At 49.1% G+C, this 13,026-nt stretch overlaps 1 protein-coding gene across 2 annotated transcripts; it reads left to right on the top strand.

Annotated features, from left to right (window-relative positions):
- The first annotated feature begins 336 nt into the window (after nt 1–336).
- Nucleotides 337–10,536, top strand: LOC127918368 (gamma-glutamylaminecyclotransferase-like). Of its 2 annotated transcripts, none has more exons than XM_052501640.1 (3): nt 337–566; nt 682–843; nt 9,795–10,536. In XM_052501640.1, the coding sequence occupies exons 2-3, from the start codon at nt 802–804 to the stop codon at nt 10,284–10,286; spliced, it is 534 nt and encodes a 177-aa protein (XP_052357600.1). In that variant the 5' UTR covers nt 337–566; nt 682–801; the 3' UTR covers nt 10,287–10,536. The 2 variants fall into 2 exon arrangements, with proteins under 2 accessions (XP_052357600.1, XP_052357598.1); XM_052501638.1 differs by having other exon boundaries at nt 670–843.
- The last annotated feature ends 2,490 nt before the right edge of the window (nt 10,537–13,026 follow it).

The following is a 13,026-nucleotide window of genomic DNA, read 5'->3' as shown; positions in this document are numbered from 1 at the left end:
GACTGCCAAACCAGCGCACACACCAAATTTCCCCCTTTAGCTGAACATTGTGTGACGGCGGGATTCTAGAGTGACGGATGTGACGGCGGGATTCTAGAGTGACGGATGTGACGGCGGGATTCTAGAGTGACGGATGTGACGGCGGGATTCTAGAGTGACGGATGTGACGGCGGGATTCTAGAGTGACGGATGTGACGGCGGGATTCTAGAGTGACGAATGTGACGGCGGGATTCTAGAGTGACGGATGTGACGGCGGGATTCTAGAGTGACGGACGGCCCAGCTGAGCCAATGGCGGAAGACTACAGACTACACCCCAGCTGAACCAATCCAAAGATCCGATCTCCCAGGATCAACCTACTTTCTGTTTTGTATAAATTGTATTGTAACGGTTCACTCTTTCTCTTTTTCCTGCTGTTCTGTGCGAGCGAATGGGAGAGCCGTATTTACGTGTACCAGATATTCTCACTCTGAATAAACTGTCGCTTGTCGTACACATTTGACCACCTGAATCTGAATCGATCCTTAACCGGCTCACCCTTCTACATATCCTTTTATCAACAAAGTGTAAGGATCATATTCAGCCATGCTTATTGCTTGCCAACATGTTACTCCCTCTATGTTTAATATAACACACATACATATACATGAATAATTCATTTCGGTGAAGTTTGTTCTTTAGAAACGATTTAACTCGAGCCACAAAACGAAGGAAATGACAACATTGTACCGGAACCCCTCTTCATCCCGGTGTCAGTTCAGCCTACCTTAGACCGGGGCCGTTAAACCTCGACAAGACGTAATGAGAGGCTTTCGAGGAGCTGCTTCACTCACGTCGCTGTTGGTGAGCAGAACAACATTGTGTTTCAGTGTATTTCATTATATAACCATCTAACGTTGCCGATATACAGGTTCGGTTATGCCTTGTGTAGTTACTGTATCAAGATAAATGACCTTTTCTTTGATGCATTTCAAAACCAAACCTCAGTCCTGGAGACCGACTGGGTGCTTTCGTTCCAGCCAAGCATTATTACTCATCAACTATCTCTGCTTTCTGCACCTTCAGTCTTTACATGCATTTGATTCACGCTTAGTGCTGGGCTGGAATAAAAACATGCTCTCCCAGTTGCTCTCCAGAGGAGAGGATTTGGAGAATCTGCAGACGCCTAAACTAGTTTACTACTTTGGTTCAGAGACCTCTCTTTTGTTGCTGAAGTTGTACAACAACATGAGTACAGCTAGTTATCAGCTAGTTATCAGCTAGTTATCAGCAACTAGAAGCAGCTAGTTATCAGCTAGTTATCTGCAACTGAAAGCAGCTAGTTATCAGCAACTAGAAGCAGCTAGTTATCAGCTAGTTATCTGCAACTGAAAGCAGCTAGTTATCAGCAACTAGAAGCAGCTAGTTATCAGCAACTAGAAGCAGCTAGTTATCAGCAGCAACTGAAAGCAGCTAGTTATCAGCAACTGAAAGCAGCTAGTTATCAGCTAGTTATCAGCAACTAGAAAGCAGCTAGTTATCAGCTAGTTATCAGCAACTAGAAGCAGCTAGTTATCAGCAACTAGAAGCAGCTAGTTATCAGCAACTGAAAGCAGCTAGTTATCAGCAACTGAAAGCAGCTAGTTATCAGCTAGTTATCAGCAACTAGAAGCAGCTAGTTATCAGCTAGTTATCAGCAACTGAAAGCAGCTAGTTATCAGCAACTGAAAGCAGCTAGTTATCAGCTAGTTATCAGCAACTGAAAGCAGCTAGTTATTGTTTTGAGGCTATACAGGATTGTTTTGTATTTTACATTTATTATAAACTTAAATGGATGTGACTGGGAAAAGCTCAAACCCAGTCTATTCACCCACTGGTTCATTCAGCTGCAAAGACAAAGCGTGATTACACAACATGTATTTATAACCTCCTACGAGGCGGGTCAACTCCTAACACAATGCATCTCTGTTGCGAGGGAGGAACTGAATTGTAGGCCGTCGTTGAAAATAAGAATTTGTTCTTAACTGACTTGCCTTGGTAAAAAAAAAGGTTTTAAAAGTCACGACCCTGTGCTGGAACCTTTGTGGGCCCCCCCTGAGAGAGGACTGTAGTAGGAGGGTTGTTGGGGTGGGCCCCTCTGTGTGAGAGAGGACTGTAGTAGGAGGGTTGTTGGGGTGGGCCCCTCTGTGTGAGAGAGGACTGTAGTAGGGAGGTCGTTGGGGTGGGCCCCTCTGTGTGAGAGAGGACTGTAGTAGGAGGGTGGGGGGTGGTGGGCCCCCCCCTGAGAGAGGACTGTAGTAGGAGGGTCGTTGGGGTGGGCCCCTCTGTGTGAGATAGGACTGTAGTAGGGGGATCGTTGGGGTGGGCCCCTCTGTGTGAGAGAGGACTGTAGTAGGAGGATCGTTGGGGTGGGCCCCTCTGTGTGAGAGAGGACTGTAGTAGGAGGGTCGTTGGGGTGGGCCCCTCTGTGTGAGAGAGGACTGTAGTAGGGGATCGTTGGGGTGGGCCCCTCTGTGTGAGAGAGGACTGTAGTAGGAGGATCGTTGGGGTGGGCCCCTCTGTGTGAGAGAGGACTGTAGTAGGAGGGTCGTTGGGGTGGGCCCCTCTGTGTGAGAGAGGACTGTAGTAGGGGGGTCGTTGGGGTGGGCCCCTCTGTGTGAGAGAGGACTGTAGTAGGAGGGTCGTTGGGGTGGGGGGCCCCCTGAGAGAGGACTGTAGTAGGAGGGTCGTTGGGGTGGGCCCCTCTGTGTGAGAGAGGACTGTAGTAGGAGGGTCGTTGGGGTGGGCCCCTCTGTGTGAGAGAGGACTGCAGTAGGAGGGTCGTTGGGGTGGGCCCCTCTGTGTGAGATAGGACTGTAGTAGGGGATCGTTGGGGTGGGCCCCTCTGTGTGAGAGAGGACTGTAGTAGGAGGGTCGTTGGGGTGGGCCCATCTGTGTGAGAGAGGACTGTAGTAGGGGGATCGTTGGGGTGGGCCCCTCTGTGTGAGAGAGGACTGTAGTAGGGAGGTCGTTGGGGTGGGCCCCTCTGTGTGAGAGAGGACTGTAGTAGGAGGGTCGTTGGGGTGGGGTGGGGGGCCCCTGAGAGAGGACTGTAGTAGGAGGGTCGTTGGGGTGGGCCCCTCTGTGAGAGAGGACTGTAGTAGGAGGGTCGTTGGGGTGGGCCCATCTGTGTGAGAGAGGACTGTAGTAGGGGTATCGTTGGGGTGGGCCCCTCTGTGTGAGAGAGGACTGTAGTAGGGAGGTCGTTGGGGTGGGCCCCTCTGTGTGAGAGAGGACTGTAGTAGGAGGGTGGGGGGGGTGGGCCCCCCCTGAGAGAGGACTGTAGTAGGAGGGTCGTTGGGGTGGGCCCCTCTGTGTGAGAGGACTGTAGTAGGAGGGTCGTTGGGGTGGGCCCCTCTGTGTGAGAGAGGACTGTAGTAGGAGGGTCGTTGGGGTGGGCCCCTCTGTGTGAGAGAGGACTGTAGTAGGGGGATCGTTGGGGTGGGCCCCTCTGTGTGAGAGAGGACTGTAGTAGGGGGATCGTTGGGGTGGGCCCCTCTGTGTGAGAGAGGACTGTAGTAGGAGGATCGTTGGGGTGGGCCCCTCTGTGTGAGAGAGGACTGTAGTAGGAGGGTCGTTGGGGTGGGCCCCTCTGTGTGAGAGACGACTGTAGTAGGAGGGTCGTTGGGGTGGGCCCCTCTGTGTGAGAGAGGACTGTAGTAGGGGGATCGTTGGGGTGGGCCCCCCCTGAGAGAGGACTGTAGTAGGAGGGTCGTTGGGGTGGGCCCCTCTGTGTGAGAGAGGACTGTAGTAGGAGGATCGTTGGGGTGGGCCCCTCTGTGTGAGAGAGGACTGTAGTAGGAGGATCGTTGGGGTGGGCCCCTCTGTGTGAGAGAGGACTGTAGTAGGAGGATCGTTGGGGTGGGCCCCTCTGTGTGAGAGAGGACTGTAGTAGGGGGATCGTTGGGGTGGGCCCCTCTGTGTGAGAGAGGACTGTAGTAGGAGGGTCGTTGGGGTGGGCCCCTCTGTGTGAGAGAGGACTGTAGTAGGAGGGTCGTTGGGGTGGGCCCCTCTGTGTGAGAGAGGACTGTAGTAGGAGGGTCGTTGGGGTGGGCCCCTCTGTGTGAGAGAGGACTGTAGTAGGAGGGTCGTTGGGGTGGGCCCCTCTGTGTGAGAGAGGACTGTAGTAGGGGGATCGTTGGGGTGGGCCCCTCTGTGTGAGAGAGGACTGTAGTAGGAGGGTCGTTGGGGTGGGCCCCTCTGTGTGAGAGAGGACTGTAGTAGGGGGATCGTTGGGGTGGGCCCCTCTGTGTGAGAGAGGACTGTAGTAGGAGGATCGTTGGGGTGGGCCCCTCTGTGTGAGAGAGGACTGTAGTAGGAGGATCGTTGGGGTGGACCCCTCTGTGTGAGATAGGACTGTAGTAGGAGGGTCGTTGGGGTGGGCCCCTCTGTGTGAGAGAGGACTGTAGTAGGAGGGTCGTTGGGGTGGGCCCCTCTGTGTGAGAGAGGACTGTAGTAGGGGGATCGTTGGGGTGGGCCCCTCTGTGTGAGAGAGGACTGTAGTAGGAGGATCGTTGGGGTGGGCCCCTCTGTGTGAGAGAGGACTGTAGTAGGAGGGTCGTTGGGGTGGGCCCCTCTGTGTGAGAGAGGACTGTAGTAGGAGGGTCGTTGGGGTGGGCCCCTCTGTGTGAGAGAGGACTGTAGTAGGAGGATCGTTGGGGTGGGCCCCTCTGTGTGAGAGAGGACTGTAGTAGGAGGATCGTTGGGGTGGGCCCCTCTGTGTGAGAGAGGACTGTAGTAGGAGGGTCGTTGGGGTGGGCCCCTCTGTGTGAGAGAGGGTCTATCCACCCCTTGTCTGACTCAGTAACTTTCCATACAGCCAGTTCTCTATCCACCCCTTGTCTTACTCAGTAACTTTCCATACAGCCAGTTCTCTATCCACCCCTTGTCTGACTCAGTAACTTTCCATACAGCCAGTTCTCTATCCACCCCTGTCTGACCCAGTAACTTTCCATACAGCCAGTTCTCTATCCACCCTTCCCCTTGTCTGACCCAGTAACTTTCCATACAGCCAGTTCTCTATCCACTCCTCCCCTTGTCTGACTCAGTAACTTTCCATACAGCCAGTTCTCTATCCACCCTTCCCCATGTCTGACTCAGTAACTTTCCATACAGCCAGTTCTCTATCCACCCTTCCCCATGTCTGACTCAGTAACTTTCCATACAGCCAGTTCTCTATCCACCATTCCCCTTGTCTGACTCAGTAACTTTCCATACAGCCAGTTCTCTATCCACCCCTTGTCTGACTTAGTATCTTTCCATACAGCCAGTTCTCTATCCACCCCTTGTCTTACTCAGTAACTTTCCATACAGCCAGTTCTCTATCCACCCTTCCCCTTGTCTGACTCAGTAACTTTCCATACAGCCAGTTCTCTATCCACCCCTTGTCTGACTCAGTAACTTTCCATACAGCCAGTTCTCTATCCACCCCCTGTCTGACCCAGTAACTTTCCATACAGCCAGTTCTCTATCCACCCTTCCCCTTGTCTGACTCAGTATCTTTCCATACAGCCAGTTCTCTATCCACCCCTTGTCTGACTCAGTAACTTTCCATACAGCCAGTTCTCTATCCACCCTTCCCCTTGTCTGACTCAGTAACTTTCCATACAGCCAGTTCTCTATCCACCCTTCCCCTTGTCTGACTCAGTAACTTTCCATACAGCCAGTTCTCTATCCACCCTTCCCCTTGTCTGACTCAGTAACTTTCCATACAGCCAGTTCTCTATCCACCCTTCCCCTTGTCTGACTCAGTAACTTTCCATACAGCCAGTTCTCTATCCACCCTTCCCCTTGTCTGACTCAGTAACTTTCCATACAGCCAGTTCTCTATCCTTCCCCTTGTCTGACTCAGTATCTTTCCATACAGCCAGTTCTCTATCCACCCCATGTCTGACTCAGTAACTTTCCATACAGCCAGTTCTCTATCCACCCCTTGTCTGACTCAGTATCTTTCCATACAGCCAGTTCTCTATCCACCCCTTGTCTGACTCAGTATCTTTCCATACAGCCAGTTCTCTATCCACCCTTCCCCTTGTCTGACTCAGTATCTTTCCATACAGCCAGTTCTCTATCCACCCTTTCCCTTGTCTGACTCAGTATCTTTCCATACAGCCAGTTCTCTATCCACCCTTCCCCTTGTCTGACTCAGTATCTTTCCATACAGCCAGTTCTCTATCCACCCTTCCCCTTGTCTGACTCAGTAACTTTCCATACAGCCAGTTCTCTATCCACCCTTCCCCTTGTCTGACTCAGTATCTTTCCATACAGCCAGTTCTCTATCCACCCCATGTCTGACTCAGTAACTTTCCATACAGCCAGTTCTCTATCCACCCCTTGTCTGACTCAGTATCTTTCCATACAGCCAGTTCTCTATCCACCCCATGTCTGACTCAGTAACTTTCCATACAGCCAGTTCTCTATCCACCCTTCCCCTTGTCTGACTCAGTATCTTTCCATACAGCCAGTTCTCTATCCACCCCTTGTCTGACTCAGTATCTTTCCATACAGCCAGTTCTCTATCCACCCTTCCCCTTGTCTGACTCAGTATCTTTCCATACAGCCAGTTCTCTATCCACCCTTTCCCTTGTCTGACTCAGTATCTTTCCATACAGCCAGTTCTCTATCCACCCTTCCCCTTGTCTGACTCAGTATCTTTCCATACAGCCAGTTCTCTATCCACCCTTCCCCTTGTCTGACTCAGTAACTTTCCATACAGCCAGTTCTCTATCCCCCCTTCCCCTTGTCTGACTCAGTATCTTTCCATACAGCCAGTTCTCTATCCACCCTTCCCCTTGTCTGACTCAGTAACTTTCCATACAGCCAGTTCTCTATCCACCCTTCCCCTTGTCTGACTCAGTAACTTTCCATACAGCCAGTTCTCTATCCACCCTTCCCCTTGTCTGACTCAGTAACTTTCCATACAGCCAGTTCTCTATCCTTCCCCTTGTCTGACTCAGTATCTTTCCATACAGCCAGTTCTCTATCCACCCCATGTCTGACTCAGTAACTTTCCATACAGCCAGTTCTCTATCCACCCCTTGTCTGACTCAGTATCTTTCCATACAGCCAGTTCTCTATCCACCCCTTGTCTGACTCAGTATCTTTCCATACAGCCAGTTCTCTATCCACCCTTCCCCTTGTCTGACTCAGTATCTTTCCATACAGCCAGTTCTCTATCCACCCTTTCCCTTGTCTGACTCAGTATCTTTCCATACAGCCAGTTCTCTATCCACCCTTCCCCTTGTCTGACTCAGTAACTTTCCATACAGCCAGTTCTCTATCCACCCTTCCCCTTGTCTGACTCAGTAACTTTCCATACAGCCAGTTCTCTATCCACCCTTCCCCTTGTCTGACTCAGTATCTTTCCATACAGCCAGTTCTCTATCCACCCCATGTCTGACTCAGTAACTTTCCATACAGCCAGTTCTCTATCCACCCCTTGTCTGACTCAGTATCTTTCCATACAGCCAGTTCTCTATCCACCCCATGTCTGACTCAGTAACTTTCCATACAGCCAGTTCTCTATCCACCCCTTGTCTGACTCAGTATCTTTCCATACAGCCAGTTCTCTATCCACCCCTTGTCTGACTCAGTATCTTTCCATACAGCCAGTTCTCTATCCACCCTTCCCGTCTGACTCAGTATCTTTCCATACAGCCAGTTCTCTATCCACCCTTTCCCTTGTCTGACTCAGTATCTTTCCATACAGCCAGTTCTCTATCCACCCTTCCCCTTGTCTGACTCAGTAACTTTCCATACAGCCAGTTCTCTATCCACCCTTCCCCTTGTCTGACTCAGTAACTTTCCATACAGCCAGTTCTCTATCCACCCTTCCCCTTGTCTGACTCAGTATCTTTCCATACAGCCAGTTCTCTATCCACCCCATGTCTGACTCAGTAACTTTCCATACAGCCAGTTCTCTATCCACCCCTTGTCTGACTCAGTATCTTTCCATACAGCCAGTTCTCTATCCACCCCTTGTCTGACTCAGTAACTTTCCATACAGCCAGTTCTCTATACACCCTTCCCCTTGTCTGACTCAGTAACTTTCCATACAGCCAGTTCTCTATCCACCCTTTCCCTTGTCTGACTCAGTATCTTTCCATACAGCCAGTTCTCTATACACCCTTCCCCTTGTCTGACTCAGTAACTTTCCATACAGCCAGTTCTCTATCCACCCTTTCCCTTGTCTGACTCAGTATCTTTCCATACAGCCAGTTCTCTATCCATTCCCCAACACATACATTACTTTTACATGTGAATGAATCAATGTTGTTATTTGATTTGAACCCTTAGTTCTAGTATGGTAACATGAATTAGTATATTTCATGCTGGAATCCAACAGAGTAAAACCAGGTTATATTTACATTTCCGCTGGGGCCCGACAGTTGAACTATGGTCATGAGGCATTCATAAGTTCCAGTATATTCTTCACGAATCAATAGGTACACGTCACAGGAGGCTCCTTCACTGGGGAGAACGGGCTCATAGTAACAGCTGAAACGGAATGGTATCAAATCACGTGGTTCTCATGTGTTTAGTTTCCATTCCATCCACTCCATTCCATCCACTCCATTCCATCCACTCCATTCCATCCACTCCATTCCATCCACTCCATTCCGGCCACTCCATTCCATCCACTCCATTCCGGCCACTCCATTCCATCCACTCCATTCCATCCACTCCATTCCATCCACTCCATTCCATCCACTCCATTCCATCCACTCCATTCCGGCCACTCCATTCCATCCACTCCATTCCATCCACTCCATTCCATCCACTCCATTCCATCCACTCCATTCCGGCCACTCCATTCCATCCACTCCATTCCATCCACTCCATTCCATCCACTCCATTCCATCCACTCCATTCCATCCACTCCATTCCATCCACTCCATTCCATCCACTCCATTCCATCCACTCCATTCCATCCACTCCATTCCATCCACTCCATCCACTCCATTCCATCCACTCCATTCCATCCACTCCATTCCATCCACTCCATTCCGGCCACTCCATTCCATCCACTCCATTCCATCCACTCCATTCCATCCACTCCATTCCATCCACTCCATTCCATCCACTCCATTCCGGCCACTCCATTCCATCCACTCCATTCCATCCACTCCATTCCATCCACTCCATTCCATCCACTCCATTCCATTCCATCCACTCCATTCCATCCACTCCATTCCATCCACTCCATTCCGGCCACTCCATTCCGGCCACTCCATTCCATCCACTCCATTCCATCCACTCCATTCCATCCACTCCATTCCATCCACTCCATCCACTCCATTCCACCCACTCCATTCCATCTACTCCATTCCACCCACTCCATTCCATCTACTCCATTCCATCCACTCCATTCCGGCCACTCCATTCCGGCCACTCCATTCCGGCCACTCCATTCCATCCACTCCATTCCATCCACTCCATTCCAGCCACTCCATTCCATCCACTCCATTCCATCCACTCCATTCCATCCACTCCATTCCGGCCACTCCATTCCATCCACTCCATTCACTCCATTCCGGCCACTCCATTCCGGCCACTCCATTCCCACTCCATTCCGGCCACTCCACTCCATTCCATCCACTCCATTCCATCCACTCCATTCCATCCACTCCATTCCATCCACTCCATTCCGGCCACTCCATTCCATCCATTCCGGCCATTACTATGAGCCCGTTCTCCATTCAGCAGCCTCCGGGTGTATCGACTGCAGGTTGTCCAGTTAACTGTGAGATAAACTAAGTGTTCTGTCCCGTTTCCAGATCTACGTCCCTCCGGTCCAGATGACTTATATCTTTGTCTATGGGACTCTGAAGAAGGGTCAGCCCAACTACTTCCGGATGCTGCCGGACCAGGGGAACGGGAAGGCAGAGCTCTGTGGTCACGCCCGCACCGTAGATGGCTACCCGCTGGTGATCGCTGGGAAGTACAACATCCCGTACCTGCTGAACCGTCCCGGGGAGGGCCACAGGATCCAGGGGGAGGTGTACCGGGTGGATGACACCATGCTGAGCTTCCTAGACGCCTTCGAGAGCTGCCCCACCATGTACCAACGCACCTCCGTTCAGATAGAGTTGGAGGACTGGAAGGTGGAGGGGAGAGAGAGGAGCCCAGGCAGCATGATGGAGGCCTTCTTCTACAGCACCACCTCCTACCAGCCTGCCTGGCTCAAACACACCTTCCATGAGAACTACGACGCCTACGGAGACCATGGCTTGGTGTACATCGACAGGAAGGACAGAGAGATCCACTGAAGGATCTGTAGCCTGGGTGCCATCATGCCACTCCTTGTTATGATAACAGCAGCAGGTCTGGGACCTGGCTAGAGGATAGATAGGCTGCTACACAGGATAGCTTTTTAGACTTGGTACTGTTGTTTTTACTGTCCAGGGATGTAAACTGCTGAGGGCCCTAAAAGGAGACACGTTGTTGTTGCACTGAAACATGGAATAAATCCCTGCTCGGGGAAGTGCAGGTTTTAACTAATTAAACAACAGAATATCATCTACATGATCAGTCTCTGTGTGTAAAATAACCAGTGGTTCATGTGAACCGAACTCTCAGCTAAAACAATCCAATGTTATTTGTTGACTAAACTTTACTGCAAATGACACTCAAGTCTTGAGAAAAAACAATACACTAATATTGCAGTTAGCCATGACAGCCTTTATGATAGAACGCTTGTTACCACGACAGCCTTTATAATAGAACGCTTGTTACCACGACAGCCTTTATAATAGAACGCTTGTTACCACGACAGCCTTTATAATAGAACGCTTGTTACCACGACAGCCTTTATAATAGAACGCTTGTTACCACGACAGCCTTTATAATAGAACGCTTGTTACCACGACAGCCTTTATAATAGAACGCTTGTTACCACGACAGCCTTTATAATAGAACGCCTGTGACCACGACAGCCTTTATAATAGAACGCTTGTTACCACGACAGCCTTTATATATAGAACGCTTGTTACCACGACAGCCTTTATAATAGAACGCTTGTTACCACGACAGCCTTTATAATAGAACGCTTGTTACCACGACAGCCTTTATAATAGAACGCTTGTTACCACGACAGCCTTTATAATAGAACGCTTGTTACCACGACAGCCTTTATAATAGAACGCTTGTTACCACGACAGCCTTTATAATAGAACGCTTGTTACCACGACAGCCTTTATAATAGAACGCTTGTTACCACGACAGCCTTTATAATAGAACGCTTGTTACCACGACAGCCTTTATAATAGAACGCTTGTTACCACGACAGCCTTTATAATAGAACGCTTGTTACCACGACAGCCTTTATAATAGAACGCTTGTTACCACGACAGCCTTTATAATAGAACGCTTGTTACCACGACAGCCTTTATAATAGAACGCTTGTTACCACGACAGCCTTTATAATAGAACGCTTGTTACCACGACAGCCTTTATAATAGAACGCTTGTTACCACGACAGCCTTTATAATAGAACGCTTGTTACCACGACAGCCTTTATAATAGAACGCTTGTTACCACGACAGCCTTTATAATAGAACGCTTGTTACCACGACAGCCTTTATAATAGAACGCTTGTTACCACGACAGCCTTTATAATAGAACGCTTGTTACAGCAGCTTTATAATAGAACGCTTGTTACCACGACAGCCTTTATAATAGAACGCTTGTTACCACGACAGCCTTTATAATAGAACGCTTGTTACCACGACAGCCTTTATAATAGAACGCTTGTTACCACGACAGCCTTTATAATAGAACGCTTGTTACCACGACAGCCTTTATAATAGAACGCTTGTTACCACGACAGCCTTTATAATAGAACGCTTGTTACCACGACAGCCTTTATAATAGAACGCTTGTTACCACGACAGCCTTTATAATAGAACGCTTGTTACCACGACAGCCTTTATAATAGAACGCTTGTTACCACGACAGCCTTTATAATAGAACGCTTGTTACCACGACAGCCTTTATAATAGAACGCTTGTTACCACGACAGCCTTTATAATAGAACGCTTGTTACCACGACAGCCTTTATAATAGAACGCTTGTTACCACGACAGCCTTTATAATAGAACGCTTGTTACCACGACAGCCTTTATAATAGAACGCTTGTTACCACGACAGCCTTTATAATAGAACGCTTGTTACCACGACAGCCTTTATAATAGAACGCTTGTTACCACGACAGCCTTTATAATAGAACGCTTGTTACCACGACAGCCTTTATAATAGAACGCTTGTTACCACGACAGCCTTTATAATAGAACGCTTGTTACCACGACAGCCTTTATAATAGAACGCTTGTTACCACGACAGCCTTTATAATAGAACGCTTGTTACCACGACAGCCTTTATAATAGAACGCTTGTTACCACGACAGCCTTTATAATAGAACGCTTGTTACCACGACAGCCTTTATAATAGAACGCTTGTTACCACGACAGCCTTTATAATAGAACGCTTGTTACCACGACAGCCTTTATAATAGAACGCTTGTTACCACGACAGCCTTTATAATAGAACGCTTGTTACCACGACAGCCTTTATAATAGAACGCTTGTTACCACGACAGCCTTTATAATAGAACGCTTGTTACCACGACAGCCTTTATAATAGAACGCTTGTTACCACGACAGCCTTTATAATAGAACGCCTGTGACCACGACAGCCTTTATAATAGAACGCTTGTTACCACGACAGCCTTTATAATAGAACGCCTGTGACCACACATCTAAATATTGCACTTGGGGGGGGGAGGAAAAACATGTTAAAGTATAAATTGAATGAAACAGTCATTCTATTTCTGCCCTGTTATAGTGGCCACTATAGTAGACATGGATCAAGTGCACAAGGCTACATGTGAGCAAAAATAACATTCACTGAATTAAAACACTCCAGTGTTACTGTCAAGTTCAACACTAAAACAACAATGTCTTTGGGCCACACGTTATTACATTGTACACTTCCTGCCTGTGGACATGTGTT

Source organism: Oncorhynchus keta, unplaced genomic scaffold, assembly GCF_023373465.1.
Source record: "Oncorhynchus keta strain PuntledgeMale-10-30-2019 unplaced genomic scaffold, Oket_V2 Un_contig_14026_pilon_pilon, whole genome shotgun sequence".
In the NCBI taxonomy this organism is placed as follows: domain Eukaryota; kingdom Metazoa; phylum Chordata; class Actinopteri; order Salmoniformes; family Salmonidae; genus Oncorhynchus; species Oncorhynchus keta.
The sequence above is the reverse complement of the archived record's forward strand: the minus strand, read 5'-3'. Positions and strand labels throughout refer to the sequence as shown.